General features: G+C 43.7%; 1 protein-coding gene and 1 long non-coding RNA gene across 2 annotated transcripts; one reads left to right on the top strand and one right to left on the bottom strand.

Moving 5' to 3' along the window:
• Nucleotides 1-87: 87 nt before the first annotated feature.
• Nucleotides 88-11,260, bottom strand: EMILIN1 (elastin microfibril interfacer 1). The gene is made up of 8 exons (XM_051976295.1): nucleotides 10,357-11,260; nucleotides 8,872-8,997; nucleotides 8,106-8,320; nucleotides 5,226-7,139; nucleotides 3,068-3,184; nucleotides 1,449-1,466; nucleotides 1,105-1,242; nucleotides 88-887 (listed from the first exon to the last, which is right to left on the bottom strand). Exons 1-8 carry the CDS (start codon nucleotides 10,521-10,523, stop codon nucleotides 550-552), a joined length of 3,033 nt encoding a protein of 1,010 aa, XP_051832255.1. The 5' UTR covers nucleotides 10,524-11,260; the 3' UTR covers nucleotides 88-549.
• Nucleotides 6,882-19,552, top strand: LOC127548756 (uncharacterized). Its single transcript, XR_007950464.1, has 4 exons — nucleotides 6,882-6,980; nucleotides 8,017-8,127; nucleotides 8,285-8,383; nucleotides 18,927-19,552. It is a non-coding gene; the product is annotated as an uncharacterized LOC127548756 (long non-coding RNA).
• The last annotated feature ends 656 nt before the right edge of the window (nucleotides 19,553-20,208 follow it).

A 20,208-nucleotide genomic window follows, 5' to 3' on the forward strand; every position in this document is an offset into this window, starting at 1 on the left:
CCCACAGCTACGGACAACGCCCTCCCTTCTGCCCCTCCCTCCACTGACCCTCCGCCTCGTCTCGCACGTGAGTCAGGACTGGACTGATTTTATTAAAAAAAAAAAAACCACTTTATTCCTGAATAGTTTAGTACTGTGAGGAAGGGATAAGAGAGGGTAGGGTTGTGGGGATGGGAGCCGGACTTCGGCTGCCTCTGGGGGGTGGGGGAGTGGGGGGAGGAGGGCCCTGCCCAGCCCTGAGCCTCACACATGGAGTGGGTGCTCGGCTCTGCCTAAGGGCAGAGGCCCTCGATTCCTGGAGAAGCAGGGGTATGGTCCAAAAGGTCACGGACGCCTGAGGCTGTGCTGGCCAGTCAGTCTGGGAGATGTTTCTACCGTGTGGACGGATGGCCGAGAGCCTAGTAAACGCAGGCGCAGAGGGTGGGGTAATAGGCGGGAGCAGAGCCTCCCGCCCCCCTGAGGCAGCCCCCCTGCAGCGGCCCGCCCTCTCCCGTCCACACCGTCCTTCCCCCAGCGGCCGGGCCGAGGCTAAGCCAGCTTGGGGTGTCCTTAGTCGGTCTCAGAGTCCTGGTCCTCGTAAAGTAGGGCTCCGCTGAAGAGCGTCAGCGGCTCCTCCGAGTGCGCCAGCTGCCCCCGCACCAGATCTATGCAGACCGTGTCTCCAGCCTGCAGAGGCAGGATCAGGCTGAAGACCCCCAAGGCGCCGGGGCTGGGCTGACTCTCCACCACGGGCTTGTTCTCGAGCCCCTCGGGCTCATAGCCGCCCGAGTCGATGCGGGCTATGCCCTGATTGGAGCGGGACAGTACGGCCTCCACCTTTTCGTGACGGTGCCCGGTGAGCACGGCGCTCAGCAGATAGCGACCGGCCTGGGGCGCGGTGAATATGCCTGGTCAGAGGGGCAGGGAGAGAAGGACGGGTCAGCAAAGGGGCACAAATGGGACACGAAACAGCACCTTAGGGAAACGGCTGAGTTCAGGACTTTAGGGCAAACATGGGGTCAATATTTTGCTTGGGTTCCCGGTACTGCCACAACCGACTGAAATTAGCAAACACCTCTTCCCTAGTCAAGTATTCCCTCATCTTTTCTCCCATCCTCCTCATACCGGTCTCTGGGTCATAGCAGCCTCCATCGTTGAGTAAGACCTTGTCAAAGGCAACTGTGCCTGGTTCTGTACGCGGGGAGCTCAGGGCGGCAGAGAAAGATATTCGAGGTGTAGGAACTGCTGCTGCTCCTTCCAAACCTGGGGAAGGGAATGAGCAAAGTGGGCATTAGGGCTAAGGTACCGATTTCATATCCATATCACTCTTTTCTGCTCTGCCAGTTCCATTTTGCACCCTTCTACTCCATTAAATGCTGATTTTCTTTTCACCCCTCCCACGGGATTTGTTCCCTCTTGAATGAAGACTCCTGCACAGAGAAGAAGCTGCTTCCAAAAAGAATACATACCCTGTTCACCTGGGAGACCTGTAGGAGAAAGAAATAGACATACCAGTTAGGGACAGCACAATATAAGTTCATTTATTCAGTAGGGCAAAACACCTACTAATTTAAAACTCCTAGTCTTCTTTTAATTCTTGAAGAATCCTCTTGGCTCCAGCAACCTTAGTCATACTTAAGACTTCCAAGGGTCTGTGATTTTTTTCAGTGTGGGTGCTCCCTCTACTAACCCAGGCTGCAACCTCTTTATGACTCATAAAATGTCCTCTCCTAGAAGAAATGATATGCTTTTATTTTTGTCTTTGTCTCTTTTTTAACTTAAATAGTTCAAAGAGCTTAATAAATGCCTATGGATTGGATAATATTGTAGATGGTATTCAAGAGTATAAGTAATTGACAATTTGCCCAACACAATGAAGAGCCTTTTGGCTGATTCTTGAACAACAAATATAGGAAATCCTGCACCAAAACAATCAAAATTGTCCTCGAATTCAGAGTTTTTTAGAGCTTTGTTCTACTGGTAAGAGTTTTCAAGAATTTGGGGTCCTTGTCTCACACAGTACTATGAGATATCAGGAAAGGTTGTCATTTATATAAAAATAACATGAATTTACTTGTTACTAAATTGGCTCAAAGAATGTCCAAATTGAACAGAGATCACAAGTATAGAGCTGGAAGGGATTAAATCTAACTGCCCTATTTAGAGAAAATAACAGGGATATCAGGTGAAGGAAGAAGACAAGACTTAGTGGGGGACAAGATAGCTTTCTTCAAGTGTCTGAAGAATTATTTGGAACCGGAATTAAGCTTGTTCTGTTTAAATCCAGAGAGCAAAACCAGAAACAATGGGTACAAGTAGCCAGAAGGCAAACTTAGGCTGATACCAGGAAAAAAACCCAAAACTTTCTAATGATGAGAGATGTTTCCTTTTCCAGTGGAAATCTTCAAGCAGAGATTGGATGACATCTTTTGGGTAAATTATAGTAGTGATTCCTTTTGTGTCTAGGTTGGACTAGATGGCTGCTGAGATCCTTTCCAAATTTCAAAGCTGGTGATTCTGTGAAGCTCAAAGAAATTAAGTCACTTGTTCAGTATCACACAGCTAAGTAGCAGAGTGGAGATATGAACCCGTCATATAAGTCCCAATGTAGTGGTCTTTCAGTGACATTGTAATGTATCTTATGGAAATGTCAGGGCACATACATGAAGCCTGAATCCCTTCAACAGCATCCTGACAAATGGAACATTCAACCCATTTTGATGTCCAAAAAACTCTAATCAACAAATCTTTATTAAGCTCACCTGTTAAAATGTTGTGTGTGTGTGTGTGTGTGTGTGTGTGTGTGTGTATACAAAGGAGGTACCCATGTGATTCATGCAGAATAGAAAGGACCCAACTGCCATTTTTCACTTTGGGAAATCTAATTAGACATTTTTCCTCTTATTGAGCCCAAATCTATTTCCTGTGATTTCCACCCATTCTTCTTAGTTTTGTCTTTTGGAGCCAAATGTTTGAATGCACAGAAATTGCCACTGGAGTTCTCTTTTCTGTTATATAGCAATAAACTAGAAAAATTATAGCTTGGCAGGTATTGAGGTCAAATCAGTTTTGAATGAATTTCACACACCTGGTGGTCCGATGGGTCCTTCTTTGCCATCTTTGCCAGGTGGTCCAGGAGGTCCCACAGGACCTGGAGGGCCCTGCTTTCCAGCAGGGCCTGGTGGCCCAATCTCCCCTGCTGGCCCTGTAAGAATGAAGCTAATGTGAAGTGCAACAGTGGGAGGAGTTGTAAAAGGCAAAAGGCGGTGAGAGCTAGAAAGACAAGAGCTGAGAAGTGGCACCTAAGGGGGAAGACCAAACAGGCATAGCCTCTGCAGACTGAGGAATATATTAGGAAATGGGTGAGAAGTGTGTGATGGGGATCTCTACCTGAATTAACAACGTTCAACCTACATACCAATCTAGTCCACAGACTAAAAATGGCATGAGCCAATTTTCACTGGCATATGGATTGGCTGTTTGACTGCCTGTCTTACAACTATGATTCTACTTTATCACTAGATCAGATATAAGACATGGTTTGAGGTTATTACCTTCTCCTCCAAACCCCATTCTCCAAATCTCTGCTTGTATCCTTGATTCCATTCCATCTAGTCACTTCTCAGTCCATTTTATTATCCTTATTGCTATAATCTTCAATCTTGGTTTATCAACTCCTTAGTTGATGACCACAAACATGTCCAGATTTCCTTCATGTTTAAAAAACCTTTGCCATACTTTCATGGTATTCTACTCTATCTTGTCTCCCTTATATGGCTAAATTCCTAAAGAAAAACATCTTAATCCCTTCACTTTCTCTTTCACTCTTCACTACCTTCTGATTTTGGTTATCTTCCCTGTCCCTCCATCTATATTTGCATGAAATATACTTGCTCCAAGATTGCCATTGATTTCTGAATTGCTAATCCTGGTAGGTTCTACTCAGTTGTCATCTATCTCCACTTCTCTATAGTATTTTACACTGAACATCTCTCTTTTCTTGGATCCGCTCTCCTTTCTGGGTTTTTATGATGTTATTCTTTCCTAGTTCTCTTGACTGATCACTCCTTTTTAATCTTCTTTTCTGGAGCTTAATCTACATCCCTTTTCTTTTGCATGGGGTATATATATACCAGAAGATTCAGTGGTAGACCCTTTTTTCTTCTGTCTCTGCTCTCTCTTGGTGATTGCACCAGGTCCCAAGGATTCCATGATCTTTTCTGTGTTGATGACTTCAAAATTTAAGTATCTGACCTTCAATCTCTTTCCTGAATGCCAATTCCAAATCAACTTCCTGCTGGACACATTCAACTACATGTCCTGTAGATGTCTCAAACTCAACATGTCCAAAGTGAAACTATTTCCTCATGAGTTCATTACTTTTCCAAAAATCTTATGTTTTTATGGAGGGTACCACCATCCTTCCAGTCACCCAGTTTTTCAACCTCAAGGCCATACTTGTCTCTACTTTCTCTTACCTGCCATATTTAATCAGTTGCCAAATTTTATCAATTCCACCACCACAATCTCTCTCATTTCTGCCCCCTTTTCTCATCTTCACGCAGGCACATAGTTCCAATCCACCACCTCTCTCTCAATAGTAGCCCAATAAATCTCCGAAATTGATTTTTTCGATTGTGTCCAGATGTCTCTAGGACAATTTTTATTATCTCTAGAACAAAATACATACTCTTCTGTTTGGCATTCAAAGCCCAACAATTGACTCCTTATCTCTTTGGCTGCTTTCACCTTGCTGTTCTTCCCACTTTAAGATCCAGATAAATTGGCCTCCTTGCTCTTTATTGTAGATGATGTTTTCTCTCTTCCCTCCAAAGCTGTCCACATACTTCTTTGTAATGCAGCTTCCCCTCAACTTCACCTCTTAGAAACCTTCTCTTCTATGTGAGACCTTTCTTGATCCCCTAAAAATTACTTTTTTTTTTTTTTTTTTTGGTATTTGCTTATTTGTGTACATGTCTTTTTTTTTTCTCCCACTAGAAGGTAAATCCCTTGGGGAAAGGGAATTTTTTTTTGTTAAGGAGGCACAATAAATAATGGTCAGATCAAATTGAATGACCAAAGAATAGAGGCCGACACCCTAGCACAGTGCTTCTGAAAGGTGGCAGCTAGAGGTGTTGGTGGGATAGAGGAGATGAGGTAGCTACCAGAGACTTCAGGCAAAGGAGACCTCCCAACAGTCACATCCTCCCCACCTCCACCCTTTCCCTCTCCCAAAGGGTTCTTACCAGAGAGGTCATTTTGGCTGAGCTGTTGCAGCTGTTCTTCCAGGAGAAGCAGAGAACTGTTGAGGGCTCCTAACCTTCGGCCCAAGCCAGCTTGGCCACCCAGCAGTTTCTCCAGCAGGGCAGCTTGGTTTTGGCTAGTGCTGTTGGTTTCTCGTAAGCCAGCCCAGAGTCCAGCCACATGATTTGAAAGCCCCTCTCGAAGCCCTCGAAGTCCTCCAGCCACTGTGTCTAGTCGCTCACATATGCCTTCAATCCGAGTCAGGCGTCCCTCGAGGTTTGGGCACTGTCCGACTTGGGTTTGCCCTTCTTCTAGAATGCGCAGCCGTTCTTCACTCTCTGTGGCATGCTCTGTGGCCTCCTGTTGCAGTCGATTGATCTCAGAGATGATTCTATCCTTGGTGACCCCCAGGTCAGCCAGGTCTGCCCCCTGGCCCTCCACTGCTGTCTGTAACTCCCTCACTGAATCATTGAGGGAACTGAAGGTAAGGATAACCTCGGAGAGTTCTCCTTGCATTGCCCGAAGGGCTGCACCAGAACTGCCCCCGAAAACACTAAACCCATCCAGTGGGCCCCGCCCAGGCCCCCCCACTCCTGCACTGCTCCCAGGGTCTCCTGGGGGCAATAAAGGGCAGGAACAGTGCTCTACTCCTTCTCTTAACCGGTTTAACTCTTCCTGGAGTTCATTGCAACCCAGGCAATTCCTTCCCCTAGCCTGCTGCATCCTCTCCTCCAACTGGGTTACTCTCCCAGTTGTTTGGTTCAACTGAAGTAGAAAGTCCCCAGGCCCTTCACCTTGCATACCCAGGTGATCCTTCATCCTCCCCAGTTCCCCTTCCAGTCCATCTAGAGCTGCCTGTAAAGCCTCTCCAGCCACTCCCATCTTGTGTAAACTGGAACCTACCAGCCTCAGTTGACCCTCATTGTCCAAGATCCTCCGCTCCAAGTCACTGAGGATGGCACTGATTTGTGAATCTTGGGTCCCTGGGTAAACTGTGCAGAGCTGCCCACAGGCCTGCACTGCCCCTTCTACCCGCTCCTCTAGTACATGGAGCCGGGAGTCTAGTTCTTGGCTCAAATTGGTCAGTCTTTGTTCTAGCCTAGTGAGCTGTCCCTTGGCCCCCTGAAGCCAGTGGCCCACGCCTCCTAGGACATTGTGGCCACCTTCCATCCTTTCAGTTGGGCCTAAGGTAGAATTGAACTGATTTTCCAGCCATGAGAGACGAGTGGCCAAACTGGTATAGCCAGGGGGGTGGCCTCCCTGCCCAGCTGCACCCTCGAGCTCTCCCCCTCTCCGACCACTCAGCACATGCACAGAACCAGCCACCACGTCCAGCTGACGCTCCACATCCCCCAGCCTCTGGCCAAGCTCAGGAGCACAGCAGCCCGGAGGAAGCTCCCAGCCCCCTGCCAGCCGCTGGTGCAGCTCTTCCCTAGCTTCCCTCTGTTGTTGCTCTACAGAACTAAGGAGTTTCTCCAACTCATGGAGGCGTTCCTGGTCCTCCTGGTATTGCCGGCGGAAGTCATCCAGTCCATCCATGCAACTGGAGCAGGATTCCTGCAGCCTCTGCTCCATCTCCTGAAAAAGCTTCTCTGCTGGTGATGGGTTGACCAGGTCAGGGCCCAGAGCTCCACCTCTGTTGTGGGACAAACCCAATTCCCTATCATGGGTGGAGATGCGATTATCTAAAAGCTGCAGCCGGCGCTGAATCTCATTAAGGGTCTCTTGCACCCCAGGTTGGACAGCTGCATCAGCAGGTGGGCGTCTTCCATTAAATGCCTTCTCTACAGCCTTTTGGATATCCTCAGTTAGGCGTCCACTCAGGCCCTGCAGGGTGCTCTGGAGTCCTTGCAGCTCCTTTGACATGCTTTGTACTTTCTCCTCCAGTTGCTTTAATTTCTCAGAGTCCCCAGGACCTAGGAAAGAGGTTAAAGCAGCATTTGTAACTAAACCATCTGGAAAATGAAAATTAGTGATTGTTTTAGGTTCTGCTTTTTTCCAGATAAATATAGATATCTCATCAAAGTAGCTAGGTGGCCTAGTGAATAGAGCCTTGGGCTTAAGAAGTCAGCAAGACCTGAGTTCAAATCCAGTCTCAGAAACTACCTGCATGATCCTGGCCTAATCCACCAGAGGAGGGAGATAAGAAACCACTCCAACATCTTTACCAAGAAAACCCCATATAGGGTAATGAAAAGTTGGGCATGATTGAACATCTTTTTCTCCCCATCTTCCAGAAATAGAAAAATAAAGACAAGCATTTCGTGGAAAACTTAACAATTTGTGTTCATTAGGTAGGATGTACATCAGAAAGTTGGTACTCAATAGTAATTATTATTAAGAGAAAAGAAAATAAAGCTGAGGAGACCATCATGCATATGGAGAGATATTTGAAATATAGACATATTACCTCATGGGACCTGAGGTCTCCAAAGACCACCTTGTACCTTGTAGTCTGTCAGATGCATAAAAGAACTTAAGAATTTCCAGCTCACTAGCGTTGGGAAGTTATCATATCTTTCCATGGACTCTTTGTAGGAGAGCCATTCTCATTTTAAGGGTTAGCTATGTCAGAACCCTGGTTAAGTGCTTATTCCTTAGCAAGAGTGGCCAACGAGAACATTCATCTGCTGGATTGCCCCCTAAAGGGCATTGGCTTTCCCTCCCTAGCTAGCACACACAGTGCTCACAAAGATGTACAGCTGTTTCCTTTGGGGATTGGAGGGTGGGGTAGATGGTCTTTTGGGAAGCTCATTGACCATCAGGCTTATTTTACTCTTTTTTTTTTCCCAGGAGTCATGACCCTGCCTCAAGTTACCTGGCCCCACATTATCCAGACAGGGTTATTCCATCTCTTTTCCCTTCTTATTCCTGGTACCCACCTTCTCCTCCAAGCCCACTCAGGTAACTGCCAGCACTGGACCCCGAGAGATTGGGACGGGCTAGATGAGGCCGAGGATGGGGAGTCGTGGTGCCCAGGGCTGGGGTTGGCCCCTCGCTACAGTCCTCGCCCCCAAAACCGTGGCAGCAGCGCCATTCCATGTCCGTTACTGTTTTATAGGCTACTCTGTATCGAGGGCGGAGGAAGCTGCGGTACCTAAGGGAGAGAGAAATTGGGACAGACGGAAACACCGTCCGGGACCATTAGTCATCTGTGCATGTGAGTGCCTGCTTTTCTGATTCAGCTTTATACGTCTTCTGTATGGAGGAGCCCCTGGCACAGAATTTGGCTCAGTGACATTTGCTGTTGATTGCTTCTTATTTTCTTAAATCACCAGGCTTGTGGGGAGATTTGGCACAGACCCCGGTTAGTCCAAGCCACCTGCGAGAGCGGGGCCTATGAGCCTTACTCGCCCTCCCCGGGTATCCCCCCAGGCCCTGGTTCAGGCCCAGATCTAGTCTCACAAAACAGAAAGCAGCACAAGGGGGCAGCAAGATGTCCCTGAGTGCTTCTCTGCTCAGTCTCTCCAGCCTCTATTTCCAGCTCACCATTGACTCTCAAGGGCTCTGACCTCCACCTCTAGGCTCTGTCCCATATCACTTCTTTGGCCTTGAGTCCAGTCCCCTGGTTTTGCCATCTTGGTCTGGATTTCCCCCTTCTCCCTCCTCTCCCCTCCCCCCACCATTTTTCTGGTCCAGACAACTCACGTGATAGTTCGGGGACACTGGGGCTGGCCCCAACCACAGGCCTGGTAGTCGGGTTTGACAAAGGTCTCCACCCCGTCTTCCAGCACGCAGCTCACTGTCCGAGTGACCACGTAGGCACACCAGTTCCTGTAGGCATAAGCATCAGGGCCTGAGCGCGAGGACAGGGACCCCAGGAGGAAGGCAGAGAGGCAGGGCCTCATCCACGGGCCTCTCTCCCTCTGCCTCCTAGACCAAGAATGGGGAAGGCCGGAGGAGGAAAAGTTAGTGACTCCCGATGTCCACAATATGGGAGTCCATGTGTTTGCATATAAATGTTCATAGGCATAGACTTATAAATGGAACTATTTAATTTTGAATGTTTTAATCACCTCATAAGAACTATTAATGCTGGAGTATATATATATATATATATATATGTTTTGCATGTTTCTCTATGTGAGTTTGTTTATGTGTGTGATTCTCTCCTACCGGATGTTGCCTTAGGATAAGGGAACATCCCTTCAGGGAAAAGGATAAGGGCTTTTCCCTTTTTTCTGCTAGTCATAGCTCAGGACTGATAAAGATAATGGGTGCATTCACTAGTATTTACTCACCACTCCCTTCCCACTCCCTCCCCTCTACCCTTTTCCCTCCCCCCCACCCGTCCCCAACACACACACACACACACACACACACTTTCCAGCTTTCAGTAGTCCCACATTCCTGACCCCCATCCATATAGGGCCTCTGATCTGTGACAGGATGGAGTCAGGGTCAGGAGGAGAGCAAAGGGTAGCAAGGAGAATGGGGTCAGTAACAGATTAAGAGTTGGGGGTAATTGAGTCACTGAAAAAGAACAAAAGAGTAGAAAAGAATTCAGGGGCTATACTGGCCTCCTGTCCTACTTCATGCACTGAGTAGTCTTTTTCAGAGTATATGTACTCCCTGTTGCCCAGGGCCTGTGGGTGGGCCGGGGGAACCAGAGACTAGCAAGTGAGAATAATGTCCCAGCAGAATAGGCCCCTGGAAACAGCCAAGCCTGATACGGTCCCAGAGTAGAAACTTTAGCAATGTATTAGGGAACCATCCCTTCTGGATTGGCTTTAACCAATTCAGTCAGGTTTATTTCTAATGTGAACATTTTTAAAAAATATATTTTTTCCAATTACATGTAAAAATTTTAAACTTTTGATTTTTTAGTTCCAAATTCCCTTCCTCCCTCCCCTCCCCACTTTTTGAGAAGAAAGTAATTTGATAGAGACATTTGCAGTTATGAAAAACATCAGGTTTCTTTCTAAACCCCAAACTTTATAGATATGGCAGGCAAGACTGGGTGAAGGTCAATGAATGCATGGGGTGGTCTGGATATCTAGTATTTGTCCCACCCCTCACCCCGCCCAAGTCTCAGTTTCATTCCTCTGAGGAAAAGGTGGTAGAGGTAGTGGAAAAGTTGGGGGGAAAGTACTTGCGGAGTAGTTGCATCTGGGAGTCAACGGAGCCTCTTACCTGTGGCGACTAGCTGGGCGGTGGGCACTCTGAGCCTGTGGCCCCCCAGGACTGAGGGAACGGGCCCCAGTGTAGAGGCTGTAGCCCCGGGATGGGTAGCTGGCAGCCCAGGCTGCCCCAGCCAGCAGGCAGCAGAGGCAACAGCTCCAGAGTGAGGTGGGGGCCATGCTGAGGAGGCTCCACTCGGTGCCCGGCCTCAGCTGCACATCCCAGCCCAGCTGGCTGCTTCTGCCTCAGTCCCAGGGGAATCTTGACGCTCCTCAGGAAAGAGCTACCTCCACCCAGAAGGATAGAGAACCCCTGTCCCCCTTCCCCACCCCAGCTTCCTGCCTGCCAGAAGCGTTGTGCAGAGCCTCACGCCCCCTCCTGATCCTTCCCCCACTCCTCTTTCTCTTCCTCCCTCTCTCCTTTCCGCTCTCCTCTCTTTAGGAGGCTCTTTGCACCTAGTCCCCCAGTCCTCCTTTACCTATGTGGGTCTGTCTCCTCAAGCCTCTCTCCCTGTTCCCCTCACAGCCCTCGCCTGGCTCCCCACTCTTCAGGATTTCCTTGCCACTTTCCTTGCCCCATTCCTTGCTCAGTGGCTCCTCTGGGATGATGAGGCTGTGCCCCTGTGGCGGCTCTGAGTGAGGGTGGCTGTGTGGGGCGGGCCCTGGCCTCCTGCCTCTCTCTCTCCCCTCCCCCCAGTCTGGCTAGAGGTCCAGCCTACCACCCCCCCTCCCCTTCCAGCAGCTCCACATCTGCTTCTTGTTAACGCCGGGAAGGAGAAAAAAAAGGGGGGGAAAACAGAGAAATGTGGAGTTGCCGCCGGGCAGGGGGCCAGCCTCTCAGACAGGGCCATATGGAGCCAGGGCCAGAGCCGGGGCGGGAGAAACCTGGGGCCAGCCACTCAGATGGAGAGTCCGAGCCACAGTGGCAGGAACAAGAGCTATTCTGGGGATTGACTGTGGGACTAGGGGTAATTGGGGGTTGGGGGCAGGATACCTGCAAGAGGTGGGAAAAGGGTCTCCAACAACTTATGTCTTGGCTAAGACATGGAGGAAAAAGGGGGAATCCGGAAAGAAGGAAGAGGTTATCCTTACAGAGTTTGTGTTTTGATTTTGAAAACATAAACACATTTTATGTATACATGTGTATATATGTATACACACGAGACATGCACAGATATGTACATATGCTTATGTAGATATATGCTCACATGTGTGTATAGATATGAATATATACATGTGTTTGCTTGTGTATATATATACTTATATACGTATAAATAAAATTTCAGGAAGAGGAGAAAAGAACTAAAATTAAGGGCATCAGGAAAGATTTCTCAAAGGAGGTGCCATATGAGCTAAGTTTTGAAGGAAACTAAAGATTCTTAAGGAGGCAAGGATGTGCTTTTAAGTATTTAATCACCAGCTCTCAAAAAATTTGCCACATATTTTTATGTTTAAGCTGCATCATTCACATTTTCTCTAATCACTTTCTCAGGTTACAAAAAATAAATCAAGCCATGATTTGTAACAATTTCTTGAGTATAAATACTCCCATTGAAAATTTAACAATCAGCTCTCAAAGCCAGTTTCTAGCTTATTTCTTCAAAGTAAGGAAGGTGCACATTTAGGATCAAGGATGATTGGAATAGGAAGGCAGGCCAATTTCCCAAAGGGAAGGAGAGACTGGACCAAATAAATGATCTCCAAGGCCTCTTTCAGTTTTTAAGATTCTGTGTTTCTAGGAGAGAAGTGTAGTCCAGAGGAGGTGGTGGTTTGAAATGGCAACATGATTGAGTTTGGATCGAGTTTTGAGATGATGGCGAGTGTCTGCATAAAATTGTCCAGTAGGAAGTTGTAAGTATAGAAATGAATCTTAAGAGACAAGGTGGGTAAAGTGAGGGATAATGGATTAGAAGTAGGTGATATCAAGTATCTCAGTTGTAGAACACTCTCATAATAGGATTTTGAATATCCTCACAGTAGGTTATGGGATACCTTATAGATTGGACTGTAGGATATTACCAGCATGGGTTTGTGGAGAAGCTCACTGAAGATGGAAGAGATCCTTCAAGTAAGATAAGAGACAGATGCTCTCCGAAGAGGCAGAGAGTAATGAATTTCAAGTAGTAGGGCTTTGGGTGGTTGACAAGATCATTGATGGAGATAATAAGCAAATCAGATGGATGGGATTAATGGGGCTAGGAGTTTGAAAGAAGGATCTGGTATCCTTACCTGAAACTCTTTGAGAGTCAAGAAGGGAGGAAGACAGAAGGTAGGGTTGAAAAGTCCTAGCGGCAGTTGGTCAGTTGGGGGAAGGGAAAAGAGAGTGCTGAGATTCCACTGGCAGTTGGCCCAGGAGGGGTCCCTGAGCTATATGAAAGAGGGAAAGATTGTGGAGAGAGTAGCATCTCCTATTTTCCTTTTGTATGTAAATTGGAGTCTGCAACAGTGAAGGGCCCATAGAGTGCAGAGAGTTACTAGAGCATGCAATTGTTACAGATTCCCAGTGAAAGAATGAAATTTTCAAAGTAAATGAAATAAATTTGGTGTTAATAAAAGTGTTTTTTCTTTCATATTTTCTTATTCAGAAGCAAAATTATTTTTCCTTAAATATCAGTATAAATGCAACATTTACACAAAAAAATCATCAAGCTTACAAATAGATCATAAAACAAATAAGCAAACCATCCGCCAAACTTAACTACTATGTCTTGATCAAATAGAAAACCAACTCAAATGAAATTATACAATTTAACAGAATAAACTCTTAACTAAAATGTATTAGCTAAAAATATCCTTCTGATTTTGTGTATGTGCTTCCTTTGGTTTTGTTGATATATACATATATATAAAAGTGGAAATAAGGGAACTAGGTGGCAAAGTGAGTAAAGTTTAGGACCTGGAGTCAGGAAGACTCACCTTTCTGAGGTTACATCTGATGGTCACAGACATTATCTTTGTGATCCTGAGCAAGTCATTTAATCCTCAGTTTCCTCATCTGTAAAAATGAGCTGGAGAAGGAATAGGCAATCTACTCCAATATTTTTGTCAAGAAAACACCAAATGAGGTCACAAAGAGTTGACATAGCTGAACAAAAGCAGAAAAGGGTGCTTTGGGAACTAGAGGATTCTCTCTTGTTGGTCTGCAAGCAGAGGATATGGTGGTGATTCTTTTTTGAGTACAGATTAGCTTAAATGACTGCTGAGGTCCCAGCTATAAAATTCTGAGATATATGCAAAATGTCACTTAAGTCTTAGTGCATTTAAAAAAAAATTATAGCTTTTTATTTACAAGATATATGCATGGGTAATTTTTCAGCATTGACAATTGTGAAATCTTTTGTTCCAAGTTTTCCCCTCCTTCCCCCAACCCCTTCTCCCAGATGTCAGGTTGACTAATACGTGTTAAATATGTTAAAGTTAAATACAATATATGTATACATGTCCAAACAGTTATTTTGCTGTACAAAAAGAATTGGTCTTTGAAATAGTGTACTATTAGCCTGTGAAGGAAATCAAAAATGCAGGTGGACAAAAATAGAGGGATTGGGAATTCTATGTAGTGGTTCATATTCATCTCCCAGAGTTCTTTCGCTGGATGTAGTTGGTTCAAACTGCTCTATTGGAACTGATTTGGTTCATCTCATTGCTGGAGATGGCCACGTCCATTAGAATCGATCATCATATAGTATTGTTGTTGAAGTGTATAATGATCTCCTGGTTCTGCTCATTTCACTTAGCATCAGTTCGTGTAAGTCTCTCCAGGCCTTTCTGAAATCATCCTACTGTTCATTTCTTACAGAACAATAATATTCCATAATATTCATATACCACAATTTATTCAGCCATTCTTCAACTGATGAGCATCCACTCAGTTTCCAGTTTCTGGCCACTACAAAGAGACCTGCCACAAGTCTTAGTGCAGTTTTAAGCTTTAGTAACTTCAGAAGTATAAATGTTAAAAACTTAGCAAAAAACCTGTTTTTGAAAAGTTGGTCACATTCATTTTCAAAATATTGATGTTTCTTATTAAAATTCACCATCTTTTGCTACATATTTCTCTGGATGATTTCTAAACTTTTAAAAACTTTCATCAGCAGTTGCTCAGTGACTGAAAGGATTCTTAGGTTTAAGATCATCCAAGGAGTACAGTTTTGATGCAGAGGTAACAGTTTTGATAAAACCTCAGAAGAAAAATTCTATTGGAATTGATAGATCAGGTAACTGAGATAATAACCTTAAACCAAATCCACTGGTCTGGGAAAGTATCATCCTACTGTTCATTTCTTACAGAACAATAATATTCCATAATATTCATATACCACAATTTATTCAGCCATTCTTCAACTGATGAGCATCCACTCAGTTTCCAGTTTCTGGCCACTACAAAGAGACCTGCCACAAGTCTTAGTGCAGTTTTAAGCTTTAGTAACTTCAGAAGTATAAATGTTAAAAACTTAGCAAAAAACCTGTTTTTGAAAAGTTGGTCACATTCATTTTCAAAATATTGATGTTTCTTATTAAAATTCACCATCTTTTGCTACATATTTCTCTGGATGATTTCTAAACTTTTAAAAACTTTCATCAGCAGTTGCTCAGTGACTGAAAGGATTCTTAGGTTTAAGATCATCCAAGGAGTACAGTTTTGATGCAGAGGTAACAGTTTTGATAAAACCTCAGAAGAAAAATTCTATTGGAATTGATAGATCAGGTAACTGAGATAATAACCTTAAACCAAATCCACTGGTCTGGGAAAGTATCATCCAAAAACTATTGTACCTACTGCATAATAATCAGGTGCCTATCTTATTAAAATTAAAATTGCATTATTTAAAATGTACAAAACTAAATAACTTCAAGGAAAATTTAAACACTTAAAACTTTTGAATGATTTTGTTTAAAAGTTTATTTGTGAAGTTATTAAAGCTTAAAACTACACAAGACTTTTGGGAACATCGGACATGGAGATGGGAGTTACCATACATGCTATTGGGTAATCAGGCCTTACTAATTGACACTTACAGATTTCCCAGGACCAAGGTAGTAAGTAGAAAATAGAGAGAATAGAAGTGACCTTTTTTTCAGATGTTTATGGTTAAGGGGAAAGAAAGATACACAGTTTGAATGAGACTTATTGGGACCATATGAGCCGAGGTGGCAATCTGGCTTGGATGGGATTTCATAGCAAGAGTCTTTGTGCAGTGCTGATCATATTCTTCCTTCCCATTCCTTCCAACTCTCTCTCTTCTTTCCCCATGTGCAACTTGTAGTACAGGTGTCAGGGTAAATAATAATAATAATAATGATATAATAAGTATATCCTCCACTGAAGTATTACTTTATTAATGCTTATTTGTGATCATATGACTATCCTCCAATGTGAGCTCATTGACTTGGCTCTTTAACAATCTAGGTCATCCCCTACTTCTCCCTATACCAAAGCCCTTTGACATGACTCTTATTCATATCTCCCCATAATTCATCAAATTGCTTTCTCTTGACATCTTGAAGAAACAAGGGAGAACATCACTTTCCCTCTCTCTTACCATATGATCAGCCTATCTTTTTTGTTCATATTTTTTCTAGATAACATCTATTGTGCTATTTTGGGGGATTCTTTGTTTGTAAAATGTCAAAGCCTACTTGTACCCATCATATACCCCTATTGCCTTTTAGGTAATCCTCAACCTTAATTCTTTTTTTTTTCTTAGCAGATGTATTTTTTAAATTTTTCTAAATACATGAAAACATAGTTTTCAACATTCACCTCTATTATGTTCCAAATTTTTCTCTCTCTCTTCCTCCTCCTCCCCTCCCTTAGACAGCAAGCAGTCCAATATAGGTTAAAATTTTAATTCTTTAGAATTTGTGGTATCCTCACAATGTTTCAACAATAGAAGGATACCATTAGTTTGTAAAAGATGACCCTTTATTTCAGGGAGAAGCTTCTAACCTAGGTCCTTTGATCCTAACCTTTGGAGTTTTTTCTTTATAATCTGTTATATCTTAAGTATGATGTATGCATTATTATAATTTGCCTTCCTTCTCCTTCCTGTATTTCTCCCCACAAAAACAAAATGAAACAAAACAAAAAATAAATGCCACATTGAATAGGAATCTTTTATTTAAATGGTATGTCCCTCCTCAGGCTAGTCCCTGAAAGATTTTAGGAACATAGTTAAGCCTTCTGCTAGATGACATCTAGCTGTCCTCTAGTTCCGTTAACATTTTTTAAAATTAAAATTTATTCTTTTAATTAACAGATATCTATTGTCTCTCCTCTCATCCATTCCCCTCCCCCTAATTTGAGGAAAAAGAAAAAACTGATTTCTCATAACAGCTATGTATGATCAAGCAAAACAAATTCCCTCAATGGTCATATGATACATGTATATTATGTGTGACACACATACATGTGTGTATATAGGTATATGTGTGTTTACATGCACACATATGTATATGTTTTGTTCTAGACCCCAAAGCCATCAAGTCTCTGTGAAGCATGCTTCATCACTGGATTTCTACAATCATAGATAATCATTTTGTTGATCAGAGTTCTAAATAGCTTTTAGAGTTGTTTATTTGTACAGTATTGTTATTGTAGAAATTATCCTGGTTCTGAAAGTGTTTTTTATCAGTCAATTTAAGTCTTAAAAATTGTTTATTTTTATAATATTGATGTTATACTATAAATTGTTCTGGTTCTACGCAATGTTCTGCAACAGTTTGTGTAAAATATTTGATGTTGCTTTGAAATAATCTTGTTCTTTATTTCTTATAGTATAACAAGATTCTATTACATTTATAAATCATAATTTGTTCAGTTATTACCCAACTGATGGGAACCCCTTAGTTTCCAGTTTTTTGCTACTATAAAAAGAACTTCTATAAATATTTTTGTACATATATGACTTTTTCCTCTTTGTTTAATATCTTTGACATTAGATCTAGTAGTGTTTATATAGCTGGATCAAAGGGCATACCGTATTTAATAACCTTTCGTGTATAATTCCAAATTGTTTTCTAGAATTGTTGTACCTCTCCACAAACCCACCAATAGTGTATTAATGTGCCTGTTTTCCTGCAATCTTTCTAGCATGTCATTTTTTCTTTGTTTTTTAAAAATGATCTTTGCTATTCTTATGGCTACCCTCTAATTCCAACAAGTTTGATGAATGAAAAGGATAACAAGCTAAATATTTCTTTATACTTCATTTAAGACCATAACATCTTGTTGTCTGTTTTGTGTGGTGCAGTGGCAAAGGGAGAGGCATACAATAAGGAAGATATGAATTCAGATGTGGCTTCAGACTCTTTCTAGCTGAGTGACTCTTGCAAGTCATTTATCTTCAGATTATCTCAGCTTCCTGGATTGTTGTCAGGATCAAATTAGACCATGATTATGAAGTGCTTAGCATTGTGCCACAAGTATAGTAAGCACTACATAAATGTTAGCTATTATTCCATCAATTAGCCTATAAGAAAGTCAGTTGATCAAGAGTTTCCAGATCAATCCCCTTTTATAATAATTATTAAATAAGTATTTTATCTGTTATAACTGATGAGGAAGCTAAGGCCCAGCAAAGTGAAGCAAACAACTTACTCAAAGTTCCACAGTTAGGTAAGTGGCAATATGGGCATTCAAGTGGAAAAAAATTCTCAGTTCACAGTCAGAAGACTCAGACCTGAATTCTAACTTTGTTACTTATTACCTATGTGACCTTGAAAAAGGAACAATTGAACCAAAGGTACTTGGCCTCGTTCAAATCTGAGGATGAGGGCCTTGTCTCTTCCCCTGATATCTCCCAACATGGCTAAATCAGGGCTTCCCCCCTCAAAGAACTAAACTGGGAGAAGATGGGAGTTAGAATTTTGGCTTCATCACTTGCTAGCCTTATGACCTTGGGCAAATTTCTGCCTTTCTTTGTTCCTCTGTCCCCCCTTTGTCCCCTCCCCCTCTAAAATGAGAAGGCAAAACTAGGTAATTTTGAGTCAGGTGCTCTTTCCTTGTCATAATACTGCTTCCCCAGAGCTGAGGACCAAGATCCTTCATCTTCCTTTTGCCAAATTGTGGAGTTTCTGTTCTCACCATCCCTAGACAAGACCATAATCCTTGGTAACCAGGTATTTTTTTTTTTTGGTGGGGGGAGGGTATTTTCATTGGAAACTTTCCTATATCCTATTTCCTGTAACATTTTCTCTTTACTGGGGCTTGTGGCTCTATCTTTCCTAAGTGTTATGCTGAGCCATATACCTTCTTTAGTCACAACTTTCTGGGAAATATCATGCCAGCATATAGTAGCTCATAACTATAGGCTCCTCCAGGATACAAATTTCCAGCTCCATTCACTCTCTCTCACTCTAGTTGTTCTAACTCTCAGTTGTGTACCTTTCTGCCTTGATTGCTATATCTGATTTCAGTTTACCTAGAGACTAGGTCAAACAATGCAGACAAATCCTATATAGAGGCCCATTTTTCATTTGGTTATTTGCAGGGCATAGAAAGAATTAAAGAGTGGAGGGGTAGCAAACAATTCAGCAATTATAGGGTTCTTCTCTTCACCCTACCTTCTCCCGTTTTTTCAGATCCTTGTGGGGAGGAAAGAAGAGATTATTGTCTTCAAGTATTGTCATGGGAAAGAAGTATCAGATTTACTTTGTTTAGCCCTAGAGAGCACCCTAAACTAGGATGAAAGTTGCAAAGAAAAGACTTTAGGTATATTCTATAACTGTCCAAAACTGGTAGAGTTGGTGGAACCCCTATCATTGGAGATCTTCAGGTGAAGTTTGGATAAAGACTTGTAGGGTGTATTGTAGAGAGAATTCTTCTGAAGTTGAACTTGATTGCTGCTGGGATTGTTCTTCAAGGTAGGAAATTCTGTGATTCTATGGAACCACTTTTCACATAGCAAGATACACTGAAATGGAAGAGAATGTACCTGGGAAAATGCTCCAACAAGCCTGGAAGTCAGTGTGTTCTGCTTTAACCCTGGGAATCTGAAGCAATTCCAAGAAGTTTGGTTTTGGCTTAATTCTCTATATTTGGAAAGTCTCGGCTTCCATCCAGGATCAGCCTGGGGGTTTGAGTCCACAAAGTGGGTATATAAAGGGAATCAGCTTGCTGGGAAGTAAATCCCAACTCTCTCACTGGGCCCTCAAATTGCACCAGAGGATCTTAACTAGGAATGACAACTCATTTGAAGGATCCTAAGGGTGAGCTCTCCCAGAAGGAAAATTTATCTGCAAAGCAATCTTTTTTATTTTTTCCTTCTCCTGAACTCAAGATGGTATCTGCCTAAGACACTCAGTGTGGGGCTTATGATAGTGGGATGGATGCGGGAGAGGAAAAGAGAAGAGATTCTAAATACTGAACCGTGTGGAAGGAATTGAGTGGGAATCCAAGATTTAGAAAGCGAAGGTATCGCTGTGACTGAAGAAGGAAAGGTTGGTTCCTGGGCCTGAGCAGTCTGGGGCTGTTGGAGGGCGAGGAAGTGGTCTTGTGGGGAAAGAGAAGAGAAGCATCTTTAGTTGGAGAGAGCACAGCCAGGTGTGCGGGTGCGGCGGCGAGGTACAGAAGCCGCCAGGGCGTCCGCTGCCCACTCTGCCCCACCCCAGTTGTTCCAACCTCAGGGCAGCTCCTGTAGTTGTCTTTGGCTCCCCGGAGCCCTGCTCCTCCCCCCTTTCCCTCTCCCCCGCTCCCCACCACAAAGCAACTGGCTTCCATTACCCCTGACAGCTCCAAGCGGCCGCCCAGCCCACCCCCACTCTTCCCCTCCCCTAACTGACTCCCTGCCGTTCCCTTTTATGGATATTAAGAGAGAAGAGAGAGAGGAGGTGGAGGGGGGGGGGGGACCTAGGGGAGAGGGAA

Source organism: Antechinus flavipes, chromosome 2 (assembly GCF_016432865.1).
Source record: "Antechinus flavipes isolate AdamAnt ecotype Samford, QLD, Australia chromosome 2, AdamAnt_v2, whole genome shotgun sequence".
Taxonomy (NCBI): domain Eukaryota; kingdom Metazoa; phylum Chordata; class Mammalia; order Dasyuromorphia; family Dasyuridae; genus Antechinus; species Antechinus flavipes.

What these genes read in the sequence shown, in the direction of transcription:
- EMILIN1 (XM_051976295.1), bottom strand. Translation starts at nt 10,523, where the DNA reads ATGGCCCCCACCTCACTCTGGAGCTGTTGCCTCTGCTGCCTGCTGGCT. An exon ending in GAGTGGGCTTGGAGGAGAAG is followed by an intron (nt 7,140 to 8,105) that starts GTGGGTACCAGG and finishes CCTCTTTCCTAG; the next exon opens with GTCCTGGGGACTCTGAGAAA. An exon ending in CAGCCAAAATGACCTCTCTG is followed by an intron (nt 3,185 to 5,225) that starts GTAAGAACCCTT and finishes TCATTCTTACAG; the next exon opens with GGCCAGCAGGGGAGATTGGG.